The following is a 25,760-nucleotide window of genomic DNA, read 5'->3' as shown; positions in this document are numbered from 1 at the left end:
TAGTAAAACTTTAGTTTAAGGGAGGAGGAGGAGGAGCACTTGGTTCTCTCGACACGAGAAAAGGTGAAACAGTGCTAGTTAAATAGTGGCAATAATTGTTCGGTTTAGCTTTTTGGGAATCCCGGCGCCACTGTTTCCATCTCCTAGCGCTGAATTCCAAGAGATCTCCTCCTCTCTCTCTCTGTCCTGGCAATCACAGCAGTAGCAGCAGCAGCAGCAGCAGCAGCAGCAGCAGCGAATTCTCTCTTTCTCTCGTCGTCGTCGTTGTCTCTCCCCCTTCCGTTTGGTGGTGCAAGTTGAGGTGGAATCGGCACACGGCTTTGGCTTTTTTGGGCGGAGAGGAGAGGAGAGGAGCAGGGGAGAGCTTGGCTCTGCTTCTTTCTTCGTTCGTCGTCCGGTTTCTCTCTCGCCTTTGGGAGGCGGGGCCGCCGCTTTTCTGGGCCTCCCCATTGGAAGGCGCAAAGGTGGACGCGCACCAATTTAAAGGCGGCCGAGATCGAGCCAAACGAGGGAACCGAGCCGAGCGCCACCACCTCCCACCTCACGCACTGCCCAGCCTACCTCAGTGTACGCGCGCGCCCGTGTACTCGCCGCCGCCGCCGCTGCCGCTTCAGGGACACGCCAAGAATCTGCGGGCGCGGCTGCTTCGCTTCCACACCGCGCGGGTTAGCGGCGCGTTTCGCGAGCAAAGGTGCGCCTCCTCTCGATCTGCACGTACGCAAGCTAAGGGGGATCTTGATTTGGTTTTGGTAGGATCGGATCGGCACCGTGGTCGCGGGGTTATTAGTTTCCTCTTCTTGGTTAATTGGGGGTGACGACCTTAGGTCCGGGCGTCGCGTCGTCGCGTCGGGGTGGTGCTTCGCACGTATGCGCGCCCGGGGCCGGGGCCGCCGTCTTTCGTGCAATCATCGTTGCTTGATTCGATCTTTTCGTGTGGCTTTCTGTTCAAGTCTTTGTCTAGTGCTTGTCTACTGGAGTAGTGTGTGAGGACAGATTATAACTAGCTAGCTTAGCCCCTTTTTGTGTTCCTCTTCTTGATGCCTTTGGTTCCAAGCACTAGCGAAGTAGGAGTAAGTTCATATCGCTTCTTCTTCATGTGCTCTGTTATCGCAGAGTCGATGTACGGATTGGCTGTTACGATTACGAAGCAGGGCTTGCTGCCTTGATTCGGTGTTGTGGTCGTAGGGATCAGTCGTCCTTGCAGTTGCAGAACACTGGTCTTGTTTCTTGCAAATTGCTTCCTTGATTTGGTTCAAGTTTGAACTGTGAGTATGAGCTTCGAGATATATTGCCTCCTTTTGCTTGATAACCTCTCTGTTCTTTTTATTTCTCTTGATATCAAGCCAGCATCTTTTATAGGTCTCTAATCCGCTTTCATGTTGAGAACTTGAGATGTTTGTAGGATGAATATATCTTTGCATATATGAGCATGTTCTTTCTTGTTAACTCAATTCATCAAGACATCAACTAATTAACCATGTTTTCTTAGATGATCTTTTCTAGGATTCAGATACTTGTCTTGAGCTGAATAACTGTACTCTTGCTGTTTTGTAGTCATGTCTTCTATTGCTAACATGACTACAATGATTCCATGTGGTGCGCTGGTGTTTCTAATGGTGCTAAACTGCTAATGATAGTTTTATTTAAGTTCTGAAGTAATGAAGCATAAAATCTTACGAACATATATTTCTGAGTTTCTTTTTGTTAATCTTGATATGCATTTTTTATGAGTGATCAAAGAAAGAGTTTCTCCCTTTATGGTAAATTGTTTTCTAGCACGAAGCTTCCATTTCAAAATTTAAACCGTACTAGCCCTGTTCCTTTCTCATTCTGGATTTTGGATTTCCGTTTGTACACTTCCCAAGCTCCTAAACGGCACACCTTGTTTAATTTTCTATATAAAATTTTCTTACTCCCTCCGTTTCACAATATAAGTCATTCTAGCATTTCCCACATTCATATTGATGTTAATGAATCTAGACATATATATCTATTTAGATTCATTATAAACAATATGAATGTGGGAAATGCTAGAATGACTTAAATTGTGAAACGGAGGAAGTAGAATATTTTTCTCAAGCAACTTTTCAACTTTGTAGTAGTCAATCCATTCATTTATACCCTCAAATAACTATCACAAAAATAGATTGTCCATTCATTTGATACTTGGATGGTACTCTTCAGGCTAGTAAACCAGCAATGTGATATGGTTCTTTTTGAAAATTTAATATATGAAAGATCTTTTTATTGGAGTCAGTTTCAATGTTTTTTGAGATCGTATCAGTTTCAATGATTACTAATACTACCAATGTTGTGGACTCCTCTAAATACTTTAGTTTCGTGTAGGAGCAATGGCACTAATATCACTCCTTTCATGTCTTTTGCAGGAAGTGTATCGTGCTATTTTCTATAATCTGGTTGTGGTTGTTGGAAAGATATTTTTGCTAAAGTTTTGATATCATCGTCGTAGTTTGGATGGCACCCTTGGTTATTTTGGTGGGTTTATCGAGCTCTGGATGCCGAACTCGCCTATGCTTCATCAAAACGGAAGTATAACTGGTGCTACAAAAGTTCCCTCATTGAAAAAGAAAGTTAACAAAGTCAAGCATTCTTCCAAAGCTTGATTATGTTTTTTTGAGGCTGAAGGGGGAGCATAGAATTTCATCTGGCATGCAGATGTCAACAAATCCTAACCACTATCCGGTATTTCCACATTCATTCCGCAACCAACATGTGGTCTCATTCCAAACAAGCACAATTGCCAATGGCTCAGGAGCCATCCCAGTTTGCCCAGCCAGTTCGGGAGGGATGAACAGCGATATGACATTGCTGAACACCACACCTTCAACGATTGTTTCAACATCTTCACCCAACATGCTTGCTGATTCTAACCAGAGCCTCAAGTATGCTGCACCAATGGCTGTGGATTGGTCATATCCTGAGTTACAGCTACTGAACGACGGCCTCCTTAAGTATGCTAAACTGCCACTTGTATTGAAAGAACTTTTATCTCACTTCAAAAATGAAATTACAAAATATTTATGTCATATACTGTTTAGAATAATGAGTATTTGCCTTGTTCATGCTTCAATAGTCATAAGCTAACTTCTTTTATCCCATAATTCTACGGATTAAAAGGAATATTAGCAGTTATTCCCAGAACTTCTACATTTTAGAATGAACTGATTTGTTTGAGTCCAGTACTATTTCTTTTATGAATATGTCATTTTCAGTTATATCCACTACTTATATTTGTCTAGTAAGCAAGGATCTAATGATCTTATCACAAAGTTTTTATCGTCCGTCTTCATCACTTTATCCTAATCTTCAATCATCTTTGTGCACTGGTGATAAAATTTGTTAGATATGCAAATGAACCGGGAATCATGAAGTATATCAAGATAGCAGCTATGTTACCAGAGAAGACAGTAAGGGATGTAGCCATGAGATGCCAATGGATGGCGGCGGTCAGTATCTGATTCATTTTATCTATGTTGCAGTATATAAATAATGTTTTTCCTTCAGATCCACAAAATAAATATAGATTCTTGTTTAAACGTGAAATCTGAAAATTTAAAATTTGTTCAAGATGTTAATCCAATAAGAGAAACCTTTTCTTATATAAAGGAATATGTGGTCTGCCTCAGCTTATGGATTGGGACTAACAGTTGTTTATATCTTGTGTCTTGTCAAGATGATATCACTATAATTCCACTAAACCACTGCCGCGTATGCAAAAGTAGATCATGTGCTAGATGCACTTATTTGTCCGCATCTATATAAATACTATAATGGTCTATTATAGAACATAAAGTTAGTGTGGTCTGAGTTGGTCCTCCCAAGTTTCTTTTGAGCTGTTTGTCTCACAGGTGTGCCTTTGTATTTGTCTAGTGTGTACTAGAATAATATAAGTTGGTCCAGGAACAACAAGGTCTCTGCTTTTGACAGTGCTAGCAATACTGCCTCTACTAATATTTCTTAAAAACATTGCAGTCAAAAGCTGGCATTGTCTTGTTTCACAATAATTTGTTCATCTTTTGGAAGTGTTATAACTTTTTGATTTAAATATATTTGTTCAATTGAGACAACTGAGCTGGTATCACTGAGTAGGCTGGTAGATTATGCAACCATGCTAAACTTGTCATATCTTCTTTTTTATCATGGAACAGTCGGGATATCATTTAACATTTTCTCTTGTGGTGATCTAGCAGAACATAGGGTTTTACCTTGAGTAATTCTTGTATCTAATACTAATGTCCCCTAAAAAAAGTACTCCCTCCGTTTCAAAATGTTTGACACCGTTGACTTTTTAGCACATGTTTAACCGTTCGTCTTATTCAAAAAAATTTGTGAAATATGTAAAACTATATGTGTACATGAAAGTATATTTAACAATGAATCAAATGATATGAAAAGAATAAATAATTACTTAAATTTTTTGAATAAGACGAATGGTCAAACACGTACTAAAAAGTCAACGGTGTCAAATATTTTGAAACAGAGGGAGTATATACCAATGTCTAATAAATGTTTGTGTGATAGCAAATGTGGTTCTCCCTTTTCATTTTTAATGGTACTAACAACCATATTTTTGTACAGAAAAAGGAAAATACAAGACGAAGGAAGACCGATGAACATTATCTTGGAAAAAAGACAAGAGATCGAAAGGTGTTAATCATCTTCTAGTCTTCTTATTAAGAAGTAATTTATATTTTGGCATATGAAACATATATTAAATTTGGAATTTCTAACCATGTTCTTGAGTTCCATGTATTATTAATTGTAAAAACGATGGAGCGAAGATGAAACTTTTAGACTTTTATGGCATGTTTTCTCTGTAGGTAGTATTTTCAAACCAAACGGATTTCCCCATAATTACGGAAATATTAATAAACTTTTAATCATAGGTCCTCAAAATGGAAAAATCTGGTTCACCCTAAAAAGTTCTGAAATTGACGCGAAAAAATGCATGCTACTATTCATATTTTGCACTACTTTTTTGTGCAGAGATTATACATCCAAGTGTATATATGCCACTGGTGCTCATCAAAATTGTTTTTCAGGATAAAATGGTGGAGTCTTCATGGGCTACCAATCGACAAGTTCAGACAACAGATATTAGAAGTCCTTCCACCTTGGCATGTAACACAGTTCGTGATAATCAATTTCAGTCTGGAGGTTGGTGTGTCACTTATGAAGTTGCTGTGTAATTAACTGTTTCCCTTTGCTTTTGCCATTTTTTATGGTCCATGTGGTTAACAGCCCAAAAATATTTTCACTGCTTTTATGTGCTCAGGGGCTCAGGGCCTCTTGTTCTAAATGTTATCATGAATGGTGAAGAATTTCCATAAAATTCCATGCAACGTTTTGCGACATGTAAAATTCGTTGCTTCATGAGACACGGGTGTTTCCTGGCTTCTAAGCCACATTTAATGCAGCTTACAGTGAAACAGTAAAATTATGAAAAGTACTTTTTTTTACTTCTGATAATGTTTACATGTGCAAATGGACTTAGAATATTTTTATTTGTCAATGCAAGCATATGTAGAGGTCTTGTTGACCAAATACTCATACTCCCTCCATTTTTAAAATAACTGTTAGTGTTGACTATCAGTGTTTTCACTTTGACCACGAAATACTCTTTGAATGAATAGACTATGATGAACGAGATGTTCATGTATATATGACACTATATACTTTGATAATATGGTATCTTTTTTAGTATTTGCAAACATTTTGGAAAAAAACGAGTGGTCAAAGTTTGAAACAAATAGTGCCCAGTATCAATTATTTAAAAATGGAGAGAGTAAAATATTGTTTGTTCTGTTTAATTCATTCTGTTTGTGCCATTTTTTGTGACACGTCTATCTCGTTTTCCGTTATGCAGCCTCTGAAATTGATCGCGCAATGCTTAATATATTGGAAGAAAATGCTCGGGTTCTCAAACAAATAGGAGAAAATATTATGACATCACAGGTGGATATTTTGCTTTAATGATTCATATATGATTAGAGTTATATTGTTTGGTCCTCCTTGGTTTATATATGGGGAACCATTAGTAACACAGGAGTAAACCGCGTTTCAACTTTTTGACCCCTTTCAGGTTCAGAACAATATTGATCTATTCCATCATGCAAGAAGGAACATCAGTGATCTTCTACAAAGGTATATTTTACTATTACTTGCATACGTTCTTTTTTATTTCCTTCCATGCTATATCTAATGTGATGATTATCTCAATAAACAGCATGAGCCAAATGCCTGGGATAATGAGCAAAATGCCTCCGCTGCCAGTTTCGATTGATGACAGGCTAGCTAGTTACATACTCCCTGGAGTCAATTTGGTAAGCTTCCTTCTGTTAGACTTTGCTCTAGGATCACCTAGGTTAGATCTAGTCGGGTGGTTTTATTTGGGTTTGATGAACGACATTGTAGATGAAAGGGAGAGGGTTTAGATACCGACCGGTTGAGGAGTTCGTGGAGGAAGAGGCGCCGGACATCGTCGTTGTCGTCGCGGCTTGACGTGGATGCGGCGCCGGTGAGGTCGACGGTGATGACGGCTGCGGCAGTGGTGGTCGTAGACGTCCCGGCGATGAGGCGTGGCGCGGCGGTGGCGTTTCCCGTCACTGGCTGCGCCCCCTCTCGATCGGATTAGGGTTTTGTGGGGTGGAGTTGGCGGCGGCGGTGAATCTCGTACCATGTGCCGTGCCGGCCTCCACCCCTCTTTTATATGGCGCAGTGTGACGGGGGCCCACCAGCCATTGGGCTGGGCGCCCCCGATCAGGGCGCGGTCAAGGCCCCCTTGAGCCGTTGGGCTCAAGGGGAGAGAGATCTATCTAACATTCTCCCCCTTGATCTCACTTTTTCTTTTAGCTTTTTCTATTCCATCACAGATTTGTAAATAGAGCATGTTTCATCGTCACGGTCAATCGCCGATGGATTCGACAGCCACTATACACATCTCTATTCAGAAACAGATACTTTACTTTTGGGCCCTGTAGTCCAGGATTCATAAGGCTTCCCTTAAACCCATGCCGGCTACATGTTCCTTGAACACGTTGGGTGGTAGGCCTTTCGTGAGCGGATCCGCGAGCATCCTTTCTGTTTTAATGTGCTCGAGACTGATTGTTTGATCCCGGACTTTGTCCTTCACAACATAGTACTTTATGTCAATGTGTTTGGCAGCACCACTTGACTGATTGTTGTGAGCGTACATTACTGCGGGTTCGTTGTCGCAGTATAACTTTAGCGGTTTCTCAATACTGTCAACCACCTTTAAACCGGGTATGAACTTCTTTAGCCAGTTCACCTGCCCCGTTGCCTCATAGCATGCTATAAACTCGCCATACATAGTAGACCCTGCAGTGATAGTCTGTTTTGAGCTTTTCCATGAAATAGCTCCTCCTGTCAGGGTAAACACGTATCCCGATGTTGACTTTGTATTATCTTTTGCAAAGTCAGAATCTGAGTACCCCACTATCTGGAGTGATTCTGATCTTCTGTAAGACAGCATGAGGCCTTTTGTTCCTTGCAAATAACGCAAGACTTTCTTTACCAATTTCCAGTGCTCTAGGCCTGGATTACTCTGAAATCTGCCAAGTAACCCGGTAACAAATGCCAAGTCAGGTCGTGTGCACACTTGCGCGTACTGTAGGCTTCCTACAGCTGACGCATATGGCTTTGTTTTCATTTCATTGAGCTCATACTGATTTCTGGGACATTGCGATGCCCCATACTTTTCGCCTTTCATTATAGGAGCAGGTGTAGCACTGCATCTGTACATGTTGAATTTCTTCAACACCTTTTCTATATATGTCTTTTGAGAAAGTCCCAATGCATACTTTGTTCTATCTCGGTGAATCTCTATGCCCAAAACATATGAAGCCTCACCGAGGTCTTTCATGTCAAAGTTTGAGGACAAGAATTTCTTTGTTTCCTGCAGTAGACTGACATCACTACTAGCCAGTAGAATGTCATCCACATACAGAATTAGGAAAATAAATCTCCCATTCTTAAACTTTGAATAAATACAGTTGTCCTCGACATTCTCTTGAAACCCAAATTTCTTTATTGTCCCATCAAACTTCAAGTACCACTGTCTCGAAGCTTGCTTTAATCCATAAATGGATCTCTTTAGGCGACATCCCATATTTTCGTTTCCTTTCATGACAAAACCTTTCGGTTGCGCCATGTATACTTTTTCCTCCAAATCTCCATTTAGAAATGCCGTTTTTACATCCATCTGATGTAATTCCAAATCATAATGTGCCACTAGTGCCATTATAATCCTGAAGGAATCTTTACAAGAGACTGGAGAAAATGTCTCATTGTAATCAATCCCTTCTCGTTGCGTGAAGCCTTTTGCCACAAGTCGCGCTTTAAACTTTTCTATATTCCCTCTGGAGTCATATTTGGTTTTGTAGACCCATTTACAGCCTACTGTTTTGGCTCCTTTAGGAATTTCTTCTAAATCCCAAACATCGTTTAGTTTCATTGATTTCATTTCATCTTTCATGGCTTCCAACCATTCAGATGAGCGAGCGCTTCTCATGGCCTCTTCATATGAGGTGGGATCATCCTCCATATGCGACTCTTCTATATTATAAACTTTATAGTCATCACGGATAGCCGATCTTCTGACTCTTTCAGACCTTCTAGGGGCCTGCACATTTGGCACATCCTGTACCTGAGGCTCTTGATGAGTCTCCTGTACTGGCACATTATCTATTTGAGGCTGTTGTAGCTCCTCCTCTGGTGTGGCAACCATTTCTGTTGAATCCTGTATAACAGGTTCCTCACTCTCATTCATTGTTGCCACAGGAGGGGTAACAACAGGTGCTGGTACCTCAATGACAGGCATTGCAGGCACAACATCAGCAGGTAGAGAGAAGAAAGGTTCCTGAGTCGACGGAGCGGGTACAGACACCCGCCTCTCCTCAAGATCAATTTCTCGAACTACCGAGCTCCCCTTAATCATTTCGTCTTCCAAGAAGACGGCGTGTCTCGTTTTTACAAACTTTGTATAACTGTTTGGACAGTAGAAACGATAGCCTTTTGATCTTTCAGGATAGCCAATAAAATGGCAACTGACTGTTTTGGGGTCCAACTTCCCAATATTTGGGTTAAATACTTTGGCCTCTGCAGGACTCCCCCACACACGGAGGTGAGTTAGCGAGGGTACTCTCCCTGTCCATAGCTCATACGGTGTTTTGGGCACCGATTTGCTTGGAACTCTGTTGAGAATATGAATGGCGGTTTTTAACGCCTCCATCCATAAACCGAGTGGTAGTGTGGAGTAGCTCATCATGCTGCGCACCATATCCATAAGGGTACGGTTGCGCCTTTCAGCTACCCCATTCTGTTGAGGTTCGCCCGGTGTTGAATACTGGGCTACTATTCCATTCTCTAGCAAGAACCTTGCAAAAGGTCCAGGGACTTGCCCATAAGGCGTATGTCGACCATAGTACTCCCCCCCACGGTCAGATCTTACTACTTTAATCTTTATATCATGCTGATTTTCAACTTCAGCTTTGAATATCTTAAATTTATCCAGTGCTTCTGATCGCTCTTTAATTGGATAAATATAACCATAGCGGGAGTAATCATCTGTGAATGTTATGAACGAGTCATAGCCATCCACACTTTTTCACAGGAAATGGACCACAAATATCTGTATGAATGATCTCTAAAATTCCTGCGCTTCGTTTTGCACCCTTTTTGATGCTCTTTACAAATTTTCCTTTAATGCATTCTATGCATTGTTCTAAGTCTGAGAACTCCAATGGAGGAAGAATTTCATTCTTAACTAGTCTCTCAATTCTCCCCCTCGAAATATGGCCCAAACGACAGTGCCATAATTTCGATGAGACATCGGGAGTTCGCTTTCTTTTCTTGTTTTCTTTTGTCAACGAGGACACAACATTCACATTCTCAGAAAGAGATAACAAATAAAGCTCGTCTCGCAACACAGCAAGACCAATACATGCATTATTATGCCATAGTTCACATTTGCCACTTCCAAAGCGGCAATCATGTCCATCAAAATCCAACTTTGATACACTTATTAAGTTCCTTTGCAAAGAAGGAACATAAAAGACATCTCGAAGTAAAAGTATGAAGCCATTCGCGAGCTCTAGAGGAAGATCTCCAACAGCTTCAACTTTTTCTTCAACTCCATTGGCAACTCTAATGGTGCTTTCTCTTCTTTGCGTAGTCCTCGTCGAACGGAATGCCTTTAAACAATTACAAGCATGAATAGTTGCTCCAGAATCAATCCACCATGTGGATCTAGAGTAACCAACATAATGAGATTCATTTACAAATGTAATAATGTTCTCACCTTTCTTTGCCATGATCATTTTCAAAAAGTCAGGACAATCTTTCTTGTAGTGTCCTGTCTTCTTGCAGTGGAGACATTGATCTTTCTCAACAGCGAACTGTTGTTGTTGAGGCAGATGCTGAGACTGTTTACCTTTTGAGGTGGGAGACTTGTGGTTCTTTTTCTTATCTTTAACATAGTTTATTGAACCACCATTTGATTCTTTGATTCTCTCCTCCTCTTGCACACAATTAGCAATGAGCTTCTCAAAGTTCCATTTCTCTGGACTTATGTTGTAGTTGACAATAAAATTGTCAAACTGCTTTGGCAATGAGGCCATAACCAGATGGACCAGAAAGTCATCTGTTATGCCCAAATCCATTGGCTTCAATTTGGAAGCCATGTTGCTCATTCTAAGTATGTGGTCTCTAACACCACCTCCATGGTACCTTTCTGTCACAAGCTGCTTGATCAGCTGTGTAGCATAAGTCTTTGAAGAGCCAGTAAACTGACTCTTTATTCTTTCAAGGTACTCTGAGACAGCGTCACACTCTGGGATCGAGCCCAATATGGTAGGCTCAATCGTATTCTTTACCACAGCCAAACATTTCTTGTTGGCTAAGGACCATTTCTTTTGTTCAATGTCATACGACATGACGAGAGGAGCATTGTCCCTCTGTCTCTTTTGCCAGTCAGCATCTGACTCATTTTCACCTCTGACAAGGTCAGCAGGTTCTATAGGACATGGGGTAGTCAATACCCAGTCCACCTCTCCCAAGATAAAAGCAAGGTCGAGTTTTCTTTTCCATTCTGCGTAGTTATCTCCTTTTAGGGTCGGAATATCTTTAATGCAACCCATCAAGGAGTAGCCACCTGAAATAATCATGTGCGGTGAGAACAAAATTAACATTAAAATATTATGCATTAAGCCTACATCACCGTTGGGCAGAATTAGACATAACACATATAACCATAACTATAATATTGCAATTAACAACGTTGGTCAGAAAATTACAACATCATAGCACATAATTAATGTTCCTAAAATTAAATTCTCCCGTTGGTTCGAAATTTAATTTTAGAAACACTAATTTTCATCAATTTCATCTATTTGCAGCGGAAGACTATATAAAATCATATGAACAGTAGCTAAATCTCTGTAATTCTCTCTCTGTGAAAATTCTCCCGTTGGTTCAAATTTAAACAGAGGTAAAACATGCAAAAATCTATTCAAAATTCTATTGAAATTTGCATGAAAAATTGACAAAATAAAATGGAAAAAATGCTACTGTTCTCTTTTATTCATTTTCGGCCCCGGAGGGACCTTATATGGACTTTTTTCCGGCCTTTGCCGGTCGGCCCATGGCCACCTTGCGCGCGGGCGAGCGCCCCCTCCCCTCCCCCAGGCCGCAACCTGGGCCTGGGCCGGGAAAGCCGCCGCCGCGCGCTCCCCACTTGGGCCGATTTCGGTCCGGCCGCCGCCGGCCGTCCGATCTTAGGGTTTGCGATCGGACGGCCGGGCGCCGAAAACGGGGATCAAAACCCCTCGTGCCCCGGCCGGCCGCCGAAACCCTAGCTTCTCCTCTCTTTCTCTCTCTCGGGCGGGCGCGGTCGCGCCGAGCGGCGTCGCCGACGCCGGCGGCCCTCGCGCCGCCGCGCCATGGCCGGCGCTCCTTTCTTTTCTCTTCTCCGCTCCCCCCACCGTCTCTAACCCCCACAGTGTGAGAGAGAGATGGCGACGACGGAGATGGCGGCGCCGCCGCGGGCCCCCTCGCCGGCACGCGCGTGCAGGTGCGCGCGCGGCCGTCGAGTGGCTCCTAGGCGGCGCCTCTTTGCCCCTCCCCCCCTCCGTTGCCGGCGTCGACGACGGCCGGCGACGAGGTAAGAATTAGGGTTAGGGTTTTTGGTTCTTTTGATCCGTGCGGATCTTGTGCTTTTCTTTCTTTGGATTTCTTTCCCCGAAACGATCTAAACACTAGGGTTGCTCTGATACCATTGTTAGACTTTGCTCTAGGATCACCTAGGTTAGATCTAGTCGGGTGGTTCTATTTGGGTTTGATGAACGACATTGTAGATGAAAGGGAGAGGGTTTAGATACCGACCGGTTGAGGAGTTCGTGGAGGAAGAGGCGCCGGACATCGTCGTTGTCGTCGCGGCTTGACGTGGATGCGGCGCCGGTGAGGTCGACGGTGATGACGGCTGCGGCAGTGGTGGTCGTAGACGTCCCGGCGATGAGGCGTGGCGCGGCGGTGGCGTTTCCCGTCACTGGCTGCGCCCCCTCTCGATCGGATTAGGGTTTTGTGGGGTGGAGTTGGCGGCGGCGGTGAATCTCGTACCATGTGCCGTGCCGGCCTCCACCCCTCTTTTATATGGCGCAGTGTGACGGGGGCCCACCAGCCATTGGGCTGGGCGCCCCCGATCAGGGCGCGGTCAAGGCCCCCTTGAGCCGTTGGGCTCAAGGGGAGAGAGATCTATCTAACACCTTCTGCTCTGAAGTATTCCCGTAATCTACCGTTTTGCTCTGCTAACGATTCTAGATTTAAGATAAAAAAAAACATTTCTCGATTTGAGTAATGGATAACTATATCCAAAGTCAAGTATCCATTTTGGTTGTGACCAATCCTTAATTCCAAACAACTTAAGTACAAGTATTTCAATGTCTGGTGTAGTTGAAACTATATAAAGATTTAGCAATCTATATTTATTACGGTGTTAGTAGATGCTAAAGAGAAACTAGAACACACTCACTAGCTTTTCCGTAACAATTTTTAAGTGGTTTCATAGTTTTTGTTGGCACTGTGCATAAATAAATAAAAAACTGATCTCCTTAATATTTTTGTTCTCTATTACCGATTGGATTCCTTGCTGAAATGCTCGCTCTTGATGCACCTGTTATTTACTTTATGTAGGCACAAGTTTTCGGCAGCAGCCATTTGAGGAGCTAAGAGAATGGTAAGCCACAGCCAAACAAGGTGGCTTCAATTTTCAGCAGAAATTTGAAGATTATGTTAATGTTTGGAGAGCCATTTGCCTCGATTTCTGCATGGAGAAGCAGAGACAAAACATTGATCTTGCTTTTCCTGTGCCTGGAAGTTGAAGGAAGAAATGCAAGTAACGTGGTTACATGGCCTTCAAATAAAAGCAGTCGAGCTTGCCTTCTATTGAAGACTGCAGGCAATATATATTAATATTGTTATTATACTAGTGATCGAAATAGCGAGGGTTTTTCGGCAATTGCAGTAGTTTCTTTGTTGCACATATCGATTCTTTTTGGTTTCTCCCCTGATGTCTTCTGCTCCAGACCAAGTGGCGATCTTAACAGAGGTGTAGCATAGAAATTTGATATGAATAATTAGCAGGAAAAGCCTTTTTGTTAGTTATACAAGGTAACCTGTCTCTGTCTGTAATGCAAGTGCTTACTCTCTGGAATCACTCTCCACTGTATGAGCTAAGTATAACGAAACTGCAAGTTTCCAGCAGAACTCTCGTTAAGTGTAATTGCTAGGAGATGTTTGATTTTAGAGTAAATTCTGATGAATTCCTGATATTACGGTATGTTACTCCAACATAAAAAAGCTTTTGGCTGGCATGTGATACATAACCTTAGATATTACAGTCACAGTCTGATAATTTCACAAAGTCCATCCGATTTTCAATGTTTGATGCCATTATATGTTGAACACACATTTGATCATTTATCTTATTTAAAAATTTTATACAATTTTTTAAAAATATAAATCATTCTAACAGTGCCTTTTAATAAACTAAAACATAACTAATTACGTCAAACATTGAATATTGAAGGGGGTACGTTTTTAGAAAACCTTACCGTGTGCTATAGTTTCACACTATATTATTAGTTCACAACTCGATGGACATGAACTCCATACAATTATACTATTGCAGTGCACAAACCAATCCATTATGAGTAAACCACCTAGTACTCATGGGGCCTGCTTTTTAAGTCGTATGAGTATGGATATCACCCCACTTTTTAAGTCGTGTTCCCCATTATCAATTTTTGATACATAACTAAATCCAACAATCTCTCCTATCACACATCGTGACTACCAATCTCTCCCGTCACATCAACCACCTCGAAAACTTGTTCTAGGGTAGGTCGAACAATCTCTCTCATCATATCAACTATGTGATCCTAGAGACTTGTTTTATGGGTTTCCCACAACTGTGCGACTGAAAATTGTTTGAAGTTTCCAGATATAGGCTCTAATATCACTTGTCATAAAAACCGATACCAATTGACATTGATAGTTGAACGCGGAAGAACACCATAAGTGATCCAATCTTGATAGCGATAATGTCATAGAGGTGTTGGAACAACTGGCCGTCTAGCCAATTGAGGATCGTGAATACTGGATCGGGAGGAGCGCATGTAATCAGTGTCATGGGACATAGGAAGAACACCACAAGTGATCCAATCTTGATAGCGATAATGTCATAGAGGTGTTGGAACAACTGACCGTCTAGCCAATTGAGGATCGTGAATACTGTAATTATAGTGGATCAGGAGGAGCGCATGTAATCAGTGTCATGGGACATAGGTTTCAATTAAATATTTTTAACAAACAAAATGCCTTGTTGTCATCATCAAGATTGGATCACTTGTGGTGTTTTTCCACGTTCGAACATCAATATCGATTTCGGCGCTGGTTTTTATAACTCATCAAGCAAAGGCAGATAAATTCAAGAGCAAAAGGGAAAACAAGAACTAGTCGAATTTTTTTGCTGGAAAGAGGCACGCCCTAAGATATTATATCTTTCTTGCTTTGCTTCAAACTCGAGAGGCAATGCTCTCATGATCTCATCATGCATGTACACGGGTGATCTAGCTTCAGTTCTTCTCACATGCTTCTTACACAGGAGCCATAGACTCATCCTTCTCCAAGAGTTTCTAGAGACACTTCTAGAAGTTCCTTGCCTTGCTAGTGCCTCTGACTCTCCCTACTGCCTTCAGAATTCAGAGCATATCAGATTTGCAGTGCAGTGCAGTGAAGTGCTGGGATCATGAGCCCACCAGGGTATAGCTACTGCGGCGGCGCGAGGAAGGCGACCACCTCACGGAGAGCCTGAGCGGCGTCGCCGTAGCACAGCTTCGTGAAGGAGACGCTTCCGCTCGTCACCGCGTCGGTCAGCTGCCATTTGTCCAACAGGAACAGTTCAAGTCAAGTCAACATCAAACGCAAACGCAGACTTTTTCTTAAACTATAGTGGATTAGCTGACCCCTTTGTTTGTGTTGTCGCTGTCAAATTAGTTCGTTGGGCATAACAAGGACCAAACTAGTAGTAGTAACAAACCTATTGGGTTTTCCACTTTTGACCATGGCTAGTTAAGGAGCTAGAGTTATACTGCATTGCAAAGTGAACTGCAATGCAATGGGCGATTTGGTGTTGTTTAGTGGGTAATACTAGTCCAGAAACATCACAATTTGCTAAGAGGTCACCAGGAGCATTTATCTGCAATCAATGGACAGGACTTCTAATCTAACGGGGCATTTTTGAAACTAGGTGGCTCACAAATGATGAGACAAAAAATAGCAGACATGAAATTGAGTTAGACTCCCATGGATACTGTTTGACCAATTCAGGAACAGCATCCACATTAATAGATTGCTGAATTTGCTACTCTACTTTGACATGTAAACAACACGGAGACAATTCTGAACAATGAACACGCTAATTGATAGTGGCCAGTAGCAAGTTTAACTGCTATAAACTGGGCCCAAAAGATCAGATTCTAAGGGCCCACCTGTCAGGATATCTCATTAATAAATATTGTTGTGCCCAGCTTCTCTGTTAAGGAAAATTAATCATCTTGGTTGCAAATTAAGCAATAAGATTAATTTGTTCTTGTAAGAAAAGGCTAAGCCATGATAGAGTTCAGAAGAGATTCAAGAGAGCAATAGATCAATCACCTCCTCCAAGAAGTAGAAGAGCTTGTTGGTGAGCAGGGTGAGCGCCTCCCTGCGCTCATCGCTCTCGCTGGAGGAGATCACCCGGCTCAGATCAATGTAAAGGAAGGTGGTCTTCAGCTGGAGCTCACTCCAGAACAGGTCCCTGTCGTCGTCGTCCATGCCAATCACCAGATCCTCCTCCATCTCCAGGAGCTCGACGGCGCAGTTCTTGATCCGGCAGACGCACCCCATCAGCTCCACCCCTCGGTCCATTTGCTGCTGCTGCAAAGCGTTGCCTGATGACAAAGGATCAGAGTGAGCGATGTGGATGTGTTTATGGAAAGGCGAAAAAAGAAACTGATTCTTGGAGCATGTCTAGAAGCAACAGATGTCAGCATGTGCATCAGAGGAAAGTGGTGGCCAGTGCAGAGGATTACAAGGTTGGTTAAGGATTAGACCTTTCTGAAAATGCTGTTGGGGGCTCATTAAAAAAGACACAGAAAAAGGAAGAAAAGGGAAGCTGAATTTGGCCACCTTGTGTCTTTGTTTTAGATATCCAAAAAAAATGTTGGCAGGAGCAGAAGCTACCAAGAATTAATCACAAGGAAAAAAATCAGGCGAGGAAGGGGAACATCTTGGTGGCCCCAAAATATAATATAGAATGTACAAATGCTGGTCTCTATTATTCGTAAAAAAAAATGCTACAGCAATTAATGCTAATTAAAACTAAAAATTACTATGCCGAGTGACAAAAATATACTCACTCCATCCAAAAAATAGCAACATGTACTCAATTAGACACCGAGATAGACAAGACTAGTAGATTTTTGTCTTTGTTCGGTGACCAATATATTCCAACGATATAATTTCTATGACAGTTTTTTTTACTCTTTGGGTACCTTCCAAAGGAATGTTTTCATCTACATAAACAATATTATTTTTACTTTTTTCCGAACATGATTTTAAAAATATATCCTCCCAAATTTATTTTTTATCTGAAAATTGCTTCTAAAAGAATTATCTAAACATTTTGATCATGCCATTTTTATTGGCATAGCAAGACAATGTTGTCATGTGGATTAAAAAAATTGGCATGATACATAGCGGGTTACTGCGGTACTGCCACAACATAAACCGTGGCATATATGTAAACTGCATGGCAACATTTGCTTGCCACATCATCCTTGATAGCATAGTCAAAACGTGTGCTTTTAAAAGTAAGTTTGTTGAGGGTTTAGTTTTAAAATTGAAACAAAAAAGTTCGAAAATTCTATAAAAAAAAACTAAGTCGTTGACAGAAGTTCAATGGTCAGTGTAAACGCAGATTTGTGTGGCCTCATGAGAAGGACCGATTCTTTACTGTAACAACCGCTAGTTTATATCAATAACTGAAGACTGAGGATGGATTAAAAAGAGCAAATCCGCCTAGAAACAAACATTTCAGTGGAAAAAGAAACAGGGGGAGAATCATGTTTGAAATGGGATTATCAAATCATTTCGTAATAGCATTAGCAATCAACAAATATTACCATAACATAAAGAAAACAAGGCGTGTTCAGCAATGTCAATAAAAGGGTGGGGCCTGGGAAATATAACAGCTTTGAGGAATTAACGCGGAAGAGATAAGATACAATCAAAAAAAATACTTCCTCCATCCTAAAATATGAGAGATTTTATCTATGTAGTTACATGAGCATAATCCCTTATATTTCGGGACAGAGTGAGTAAAATGTAGTATGTTGAGAGCTTTCCCTTTGATAAGAATGATCCTATGTTGAACTCAGTTCATCACATTTATCTTTAATATCCTACATTAGCACTTAATTCAACTGAATCCTTACCCACAACAAATCTATTTAAAGAAAACATACGATTCCCACAGTCCACAGACACCAGCAGGAAACGAGTGTAGTGATCTTAGAAAACAAAAGCATGAAGGATGGAATAAAGAAACCTGAAGAAGATTGGAAAGCATAGGACGAACATGCCTTGATTATGAATTTACGAATTAAACTAAAAAACAGAATCTGATCAGAGAAGATCGCTCATACTCAGGTGCTTACAGGTCAAGTCAAGAGCAAACAAACTAGCACTACATTACAAGCAAAGCGGCCATAGATTCCCTACAGCATTTCTCAATTTCGCCCCATTACCAGTTTTAACACGAATCAAATCAGATTCTTGCCCTGAATTCCCCTACCCCAATCATAAATGGGCGAGGACTTCGTTGCCACACGAACCATAACCCAGAAGAAACTAATCTTCCCAACAAGCGAGGGAAAAGAAGGATTCCTCGAATGGGGTTTTCCTCCCCCCCTTTGTTTCCTTGAAAAGCTTTCGCGATATAATCAGGTAAAATGGGGGGGCAAGAAAAACGGCTATCCCAGCGAAGTTTACGCAACGGCTTCCCCAAATGCTCAACCGGAGCAGCATGCATCTTATAGTCACGTGCTATGATCACTACTACTGATTTGATTAGGGCGGTCATAAACTAACTCATAATCAAATTAATCATCAGCGTTTAGTAGAGCTAGGCGAGAGAGGAAGAGAGGGCACGCGTTGGCGGAAGCTTACCTTCTCCGTCGTTCGGATTCTTTCGCCCCCACTCACCAAAACCCAACCGCGAGCCTTGGGTTAATCTACCCGGGGGAAAGCCGAGAGAGGATTAGGACTACGGTTGGGTGCGTGTATATACTACAGGATTGCAAATCAAACTCCCTCTCCAACACGGACACGGCGAGAAGCCGCGATGATTCCTGTTCTTATCTGAGACTCAAGAGAGCGGTTGCTGCTGCTGCTGCCGCCGCCGCCCGTTGCGCGTCGTGCTGGCGCTGTTTTGTGGGCAGGGAAGGGATTAAAGGGACGTGTGCCCCGTTTTGGTAGAATCTGTCCGCGATGACTTCAGTTTCAGATGATGGGTTTGAGATTTTGAGCAGGTCAGACTTGTTGGTGCGTGTGATGATCAAAGGGACGCGGCGTTTGGGTTGGGTTCGGTTGGATCACTTGGGTTTGTTCCGTTCAAACTGCCCTCCGTGAGAGGTTTCCCCGGGGTCGTACGAGCGAACCCAAAAGCACGGAAGAATAATAGTCGCCTCGCCGGAGGCTGGGACCAGGGACATGGAACATCTGTACAAGGCCGACGCGATCGAAGCACCGACTGGACCGTGGCATTGACCGGCGCGTCAATGCCTTTGAATATCTAGTACTACTATACCTTCGTTAGTTCGTTTCAACGTACTCCCTCCGTCTCAGAAAGAATCAACCGATGTCATTCCTCCTAGGACAATATATGTGAATAACCTCTATGTTCACATACATCAACCTAGGAGGGGAGGTTGATTCTTTTTGGACGGAGGGAGTACATCTGTTCCAGAATATAACATCTAATACGACATTCGTTTTAAAATATAGCAACTGGGACCAAATTAGCTATCTAGATTTAATAGTCTAGGTTATTATATTTTAGAAAATAAATGGACTACAATGCAAATGATGTGCTTTTGTTTTCTTCGAATAGATGTGTATCGTATCGTATCGTATGTGCGGTGTGCCTGGAAGTAAGTACCGAGCAAGCAGTCATAGTGTGAGACTGAGGAAACTACACTAGTAATGTAGTCGTGTGTTAGATTGGATTACTGTGAAACGAATGTCGAAAACTTAGAAGAACAAAAAACCCCACAACAAGACGAGCGAGATGAATATACGGTTACAAACCTCAGAAGAAAAATGGTGTGGTTGTCACTTTTCACTACTCAAAAGAAACCAATAGTTGCAGACGAAATGCTGCAAGTTACAGACATCTCAGGGAAATGGTAATCGTCAAGGTTCAGAAACTAACAGAACTCAAAATTCCTCATCTCCGAAGGTGCAACTGCAAATAAAGCACGGGTAAACAGATATGGGGGATTGATTGTGTCTAAGTTTTAGACCAACACCATGCTTCATGCCCAACTGAACTGCTTGGCTCCATCCGCTAGCTTTTAAATCTCACATTGTCAGACATCAGGTAGTCGTTTGTCCCCCACCCTATTGACAACAAAATTCATACATCCAAGGATGTAAAGATGGTGACTCAAAATTTTGTACTCGGCCTCTGTAGGTGGATCATATCAGGCACTATTACCAATTTACAGCAGTGCAACATCTGTGGTTCAAACCAGTTGAATACGGCAATATACACCAAATAGATGTGCTAATTTTCACACAGACCAGCAGTATAAGTTTATGACCGATCAACTTGCTTGCACTTCTTGCTTCTCGGTATTTTCTTCATTTTTCAGCTCCTGAATTGTAGTCATGTTACTCACTTCACTCTCTACTACTGAACTGCTAGCAGATATTCCATCAGCAGGAGCAACTGGTGTCGACCGTCCTGAATTGGAGCCAGAATGTTGCCCCAAAGATTGCTTTGATGTGTTCAGCGCATGACAATGGGGGCAGTAGTAGGTAATGTGCGGGTAATCTTCTTTCCTGGCCAAGCCTGCACGTTGATATATCAAGTAATGCATCAGTCTTTTTTAACACAACAGGCAAAAGAGATCAAATAGTTCTGTTTGTCGTACACACCATTATGCATATGACAGTTTCCACATATCAAAGCGTACGACTGCGACGGATCCTCCCCAACAAGTAAAGCAGCGATTTTTGCTATCCATCCACCATCACTTGCCCCTGAGCCTTGAAAATGTTCTACCACCATTGGAGGCTGTTCCAGGCCAGAGCTACTTGTCAGACTGGATTCAGCTCCCTGAGCTGGATTTTGAGCAGCAGTGGTGCCTCCAGTTCGGCTACCTCTTGCATTGGATTGCTTCCTGTTTCTCAGCCCTTCTGATGGTGATATCTCCACATCATTGCTCCTAGCAACTGCTGAATCCAGTTTTGGTTCTTCACCAACATGTACTTTTAAGCCAGTTTCCTCTCCGAGCTTAGATGCCAATACCGATGCTGCCGCAGCCTTTGCAGCTGGATCTAGGTCATATTTCTGCACATTTGCAGGTCTTGGTGAATTTACTATTAATTGGGCATATAACATGATAAAATTTTATTCCAAGTTCTGAACTTCTATAGATCGAGTAATGGCCACTCACCTGAATAAGCTGTTGGGTGAGGTAATAATTAGTTCTCTCTTTTAGCTCATCAATCTTGGCCTTCCTCTCAGCTCTCAGCTTTTCAAGTGTCTTCTGGTCTTTCCGCTCAACTGTGAACAGATACAAATAGGAAGTGAATAGAGTATACTAACACATCATACAGATTAAATGCTATATCATGTAAATTGACATATAAAATAGTAAATATCTTTCCCAGTAAAAGGGTAGCATCTGCTTGTAAATTGTAAAGAGTAATAATTGAGAACTGGGAAGAGGTGTGCAAATCTCTAATCCTTCATGTGTCAAATAGACATGCAAACATTGATATTAGTTTGACACTAAGTTGTAGTAGCTATGTCAAGTGATAGGAATATTGCAAATAGCTTGCTAAATTATATGCCCATTCAACAACAAAAACAAAAGATAAAGAAGAGATTCAAGACTTCGGTTAGCTTGATAAGAAAACACAATAAATATTATCATTTCCATCTTCTCCTCTTAAGACTGTCTTCAGATAAAATGCTCATGAAGCTGGTTGTATGGCACAACTCCTATTGCCAATTTGGAAAAAGAATGGGAACCAGGGGACAGCCTCCTTTCTCAAACTTACTTGCACTAAGCAAAAACCCCAAAGAAAATCAATTCAGATTTTAACTACAATCTACAATAAACTGAAGACTGTAGATCAAAAGAGAGGGGGGAAAAAGCTCAAATAAAGCAGCACCGAAAAGTAAGCTTCATATTATAAGTGCACCAATCTAGTAGTCCAGACACAATCATGGTTCTATATTGCAGACATGTAAGTTTTAGCATAGGCAAGTGAAAACAGAAGGAACCTAACAGCTCTGATAATGTTGCACAGAAGCAAAGTGTGGAGACTGGTATTACAATGGCCTAACTAGATGCTCTGCATAAAGAAGATCAGCAGAAATCTATGTATGTCGGTGCATTACATACATTATCAATAATAGGCATAGCTTTATGAGAGACCGAGTACCTATCTGAATTGAAAAAAAAAATGCAGGTTGGGAGCTTATATGCTTCAAAATAAGTCATGTACTTCCTCCGTTTCATATTATAAGACTTTCTAGCATTGCCCACATTCATATATATGTTAATGAATCTAGACATATATGTGTGTCTAGATTCATTAACATCTATATAAATGTGGGCAATGCTAGACAGTCGTGTAACCTGAAACAGAGGTAGTACTAGACAATGAAATTGACCCCAGCATCTGGGGACCAGGGTGATATTCTCTCTAACAAGAACATACAGCTAATTCACTTGATTGTCAGAATGTAAACCAACACAGAGCTTATATAGAAGTTTACTAAAGTGATATTGTCTATTCTATATATAACTTAAGCAGAGATGCAGGACTCACTAAAGAGTAAAAACAGTAAAATCTCACGGAAATAGTTTGAATATGCATATTAGTCAATATGAACAGTAATGGTACGTTCCAAAACAGCATTGAGTTACTTACGCATCCTTGTGAATTTTACAACTGTTGAATATATCACAGAAGATACAGCAGGCAAGACAAACATCGGCAGCACTCGGATTGCCCTCATTTCCCATGTTATATGCTCATTTCTTGTTGTCATAATGGCATAGACAATAGCCACCACCTGAGAACAGGACCAAGATATCAAACAAGTAGATATTGCCCTTTGGGCATATGGATGCAAAAAGAAAAAACTTTATTGCTGCAAGATTAAAAAAAATGTAAACCACATCATAGATAGCACATCAACCAAAAGGGGAAATGAACACTGCAATGGAATAAACAAGAGACATGCATAGTATTTATTTTTAGCAGTGGATTGTCCACGTTTCCAGAATGGATCACTCATGTTCCATGACCTCCTTTTTCACAGCATAAACATGTAATTGCTGATACTTTATATAATCATTAAAAAACTTGCCATGACTTATTCACATAGTTAGAGGAACACAGTGAAAAAGGGGCAAATCTCAATGCCATGAAGATACCAGAGGAGGCAGATTCTCACTGCAGCTTGACAGAAAAAGCAACTGCGTCCATTTTCAGCCAGTTTCATAACAAACAAATCAGTTGAGCAACCCTACAAACATCAACTACATCAAGAGGAGAGAGACAAACAATTTTGTAATGCTCCTGTAAACAACTGATTCTGATTGTCCATCGAAATACGTAAGCATGTACATACTTGTACTTTGAATAGGTATCACAGGACATAACCTTTTATAGAAGTGCATGGAACACGTCTATAAACATAAAAGACCATCACAGGTGGCATACATTCATGAGTAATTAATTGTTACAAAATGAACTCATGAATAGAACTAGCTTCCTGAACATGATGATCTGACTGAATAAAAGTAGACAACCTTTCAACATCTACTGAGAGGGAGAAGTGAGAATTCTCAACTCATATATCTAAGCACTGGAAAATCAGAGCAAACCCTCCATTTCCCACTACCATGGGATGACTCCCCTGCAGTCTACTTTGGTGAAATTGCCATATACCACCAAAGCAGTTAACTGTCTCACACACACAAAAAAAAGATATGCTCAACAACATGAATAGCTTATCTTCAATACTTGTTGTTTGCGAGAACATCCCAAGCTATGTTTACTTCGTTTCAATAAAGCTGTCGCCCTTTTGCCCCTTCAGCACAAAACATTGACACTGTTTTCACTTGTCCTCATCCCCACGGACTCGGTCTCAAGCATCGCTCCTCACAGCAACAAGCCACGAAAATGCTTACAAAAGAAACTCCAAAAGTTTGATCAGCGAAACAGGCACAGGTAACGCAAAAACCTCCGCAACGAATCGCCACCAATCCAGGCATAGGCACACACAACAATCAATCACAATATACTCCCGCAAAAGAGAGTCCGCGCCACACCACCAATCATCCGAACCGAATCATGCTAACGGCGGAAGGTTTCGTTAGGGAAACGAATAGAGTAATATAGAAGAGGGGGGGATTTCGATATGCGGACCTCGGCGAGGACGGAGAGGACGATGAGGTTGCGGACGGCGGTGCGGGAGAACTGCGTCCGGCGGCGCATCCGCGCGTGCACGGCGGCCTCCTCCTTGGACAGGTACTGCAGCCGCTTCTCGTAGTCCTCGCGCCCGCCGAACAGCGCGCGCCACATCCTCCCCAGCACCCCGCCGCCCCGCCGCCCCTCCTCCTTCTTCCCCTTCCCCTTCTCCTCCTCCCCCACCGCCGCCGCCTCCGGTGACGACGCCATTCCCCGGCCCGTCCGGATCTGCGCCCCCCCTCTGGATCCGCACGAGCAACGCCTCGCTACGGTTGCCCCCCTCCTCCTCGGGCAGCTCTCTCTCTCTCTTTCTGGAGGATGGACGCGTCGACGCGAGGAGAAGGGAGGGGGGGTTTGGTTTGGTCGATGTAACCTTCGGGATGGGTGATGCGGCGTCCAAGTGGGCGAAATGAATAGAGTCGGGGGACGGACGAGCACGCGTGCAACCACCGGAAAGGACGGGGCCCGGTTCCTTAATTCCGGGATCCGACGGCTCCGATCTGCCTCGGAACACATCGCACGGCCCAGATTTGCAGACGCCACACTGCTCGGAAGTAACTTCCCCAACTGCTGCCCGGCTTGCACGGCTGAAAGCGAAGCTCCATTACAGCAACGGGAGGCGATTTTTTTTTTAAGGAAATAATACGATTTTAATGGAAAATCGTAAAAATATATGTCGGTTACACGAAATCGTAAATTTAGCACCCTGTCGAACAAACATAGGCAATTGGTTCAAAAAAAAATTAAAAAGTACATAAACAGTGCTGCTACAGTGATCGGCGGGGGCATATCAAACTGCCAATGTTCGATATGTTCGCAATAACAATGCACTACAGTGCCGCTGCAGTGATTATTCTCTTTTTCTAAAAAATTTTTTATCACCTATCGAGCTGCGGTTGTTCGATAAGTATCCTGTCAAACCACGGTTGTTCGACAGGGTGCTAAACTTGCGATTTCATCTAATTGATCTATTTTTTTATGATTTTTCATTAAAATCGTATTATTTAAAAAAAAATCACGGGAGGCGGCGAATGTCTCGGTGGGAAATGCGAGTCGGTCAACACGTACGCGAGGGATCGCCTGAAGGCTGAAGCCGGTGCCGTTGCTGGGCTGGAAGACTTGAGACTCGCGCGTCGCGCTCATCCTGCATGCGTGCCCATGTTTCCGTCCGTCGATGACGCGCCGCGGCGGATTAAACAAAAGAGGGGAGGGCCAGCGCGGCTACGGCGGCCCACGTACGTGTACCGGTGTACGGTGTGCGTGCCTTTGACTTTTGGTGGAGCAGAGGGGCTTAGCAGCAGCGGAACATGCCGTGCCGAGTTGCCGATCGATCGATTCTGTGTGCACGTAGCCATGTTTCGTTTTCGATCGCGCTCTCGCCTCGCGTGTGCGTGTGCGTGTGCGTG

The 25,760-nt window shown here is 42.4% G+C and overlaps 3 protein-coding genes across 5 annotated transcripts; 1 reads left to right on the top strand and 2 right to left on the bottom strand.

The window, feature by feature from the left end:
• Nucleotides 1-507: 507 nt before the first annotated feature.
• On the top strand, nucleotides 508-13,865 carry LOC4330057 (uncharacterized). Of its 2 annotated transcripts, none has more exons than XM_015770845.3 (9): nucleotides 508-691; nucleotides 2,388-2,972; nucleotides 3,365-3,467; nucleotides 4,600-4,668; nucleotides 5,064-5,178; nucleotides 5,888-5,976; nucleotides 6,104-6,165; nucleotides 6,248-6,344; nucleotides 13,228-13,865. In XM_015770845.3, exons 2-9 carry the CDS (start codon nucleotides 2,671-2,673, stop codon nucleotides 13,261-13,263), a joined length of 873 nt encoding a protein of 290 aa, XP_015626331.1. In that variant the 5' UTR covers nucleotides 508-691; nucleotides 2,388-2,670; the 3' UTR covers nucleotides 13,264-13,865. The 2 variants fall into 2 exon arrangements, with proteins under 2 accessions (XP_015626331.1, XP_015626332.1); XM_015770846.3 differs by lacking the exon at nucleotides 508-691 and adding an exon at nucleotides 825-1,265.
• A 1,016-nt stretch (nucleotides 13,866-14,881) lies between these two features.
• On the bottom strand, nucleotides 14,882-19,268 carry LOC4330056 (photosynthetic NDH subunit of lumenal location 3, chloroplastic). Of its 2 annotated transcripts, XM_015771166.3 has the most exons (3): nucleotides 18,805-19,268; nucleotides 16,252-16,526; nucleotides 14,882-15,471 (listed from the first exon to the last, which is right to left on the bottom strand). In XM_015771166.3, the coding sequence occupies exons 2-3, from the start codon at nucleotides 16,501-16,503 to the stop codon at nucleotides 15,364-15,366; spliced, it is 360 nt and encodes a 119-aa protein (XP_015626652.1). In that variant the 5' UTR covers nucleotides 16,504-16,526; nucleotides 18,805-19,268; the 3' UTR covers nucleotides 14,882-15,363. The 2 variants fall into 2 exon arrangements, with proteins under 2 accessions (XP_015626652.1, XP_066163180.1); XM_066307083.1 differs by lacking the exon at nucleotides 18,805-19,268 and having other exon boundaries at nucleotides 16,252-17,568.
• A 680-nt stretch (nucleotides 19,269-19,948) lies between these two features.
• On the bottom strand, nucleotides 19,949-24,736 carry LOC4330055 (uncharacterized protein At2g24330). Its single transcript, XM_015771165.3, has 5 exons — nucleotides 24,313-24,736; nucleotides 22,807-22,951; nucleotides 21,318-21,427; nucleotides 20,797-21,211; nucleotides 19,949-20,710 (listed from the first exon to the last, which is right to left on the bottom strand). Exons 1-5 carry the CDS (start codon nucleotides 24,562-24,564, stop codon nucleotides 20,463-20,465), a joined length of 1,170 nt encoding a protein of 389 aa, XP_015626651.1. The 5' UTR covers nucleotides 24,565-24,736; the 3' UTR covers nucleotides 19,949-20,462.
• Between the last annotated feature and the right edge of the window lie 1,024 nt (nucleotides 24,737-25,760).

Source organism: Oryza sativa, chromosome 2, assembly GCF_034140825.1.
Source record: "Oryza sativa Japonica Group chromosome 2, ASM3414082v1".
NCBI classification, from domain to species: Eukaryota; Viridiplantae; Streptophyta; class Magnoliopsida; order Poales; family Poaceae; genus Oryza; species Oryza sativa.
This window is presented reverse-complemented; position numbering and strand designations above follow the sequence as displayed.

Bases quoted from the DNA above. Each gene is read 5' to 3' on its own strand.
- LOC4330057 (XM_015770845.3), top strand. From the start codon at position 2,671: ATGCAGATGTCAACAAATCCTAACCACTATCCGGTATTTCCACATTCA. The intron at 4,669-5,063 runs GTGTTAATCATC...ATTGTTTTTCAG, and splicing joins AAAAGACAAGAGATCGAAAG to GATAAAATGGTGGAGTCTTC. The intron at 5,179-5,887 runs GTTGGTGTGTCA...TCCGTTATGCAG, and splicing joins TAATCAATTTCAGTCTGGAG to CCTCTGAAATTGATCGCGCA.
- LOC4330056 (XM_015771166.3), bottom strand. From the start codon at position 16,503: ATGGACCGAGGGGTGGAGCTGATGGGGTGCGTCTGCCGGATCAAGAAC. The intron at 15,472-16,251 runs GTGATTGATCTA...GACAAATGGCAG, and splicing joins TCTTCTACTTCTTGGAGGAG to CTGACCGACGCGGTGACGAG.
- LOC4330055 (XM_015771165.3), bottom strand. From the start codon at position 24,564: ATGGCGTCGTCACCGGAGGCGGCGGCGGTGGGGGAGGAGGAGAAGGGG. The intron at 22,952-24,312 runs GTCCGCATATCG...TCCTGTTCTCAG, and splicing joins TCCTCTCCGTCCTCGCCGAG to GTGGTGGCTATTGTCTATGC. The intron at 21,428-22,806 runs GTAAGTAACTCA...ATCTGTTCACAG, and splicing joins TGTAAAATTCACAAGGATGC to TTGAGCGGAAAGACCAGAAG.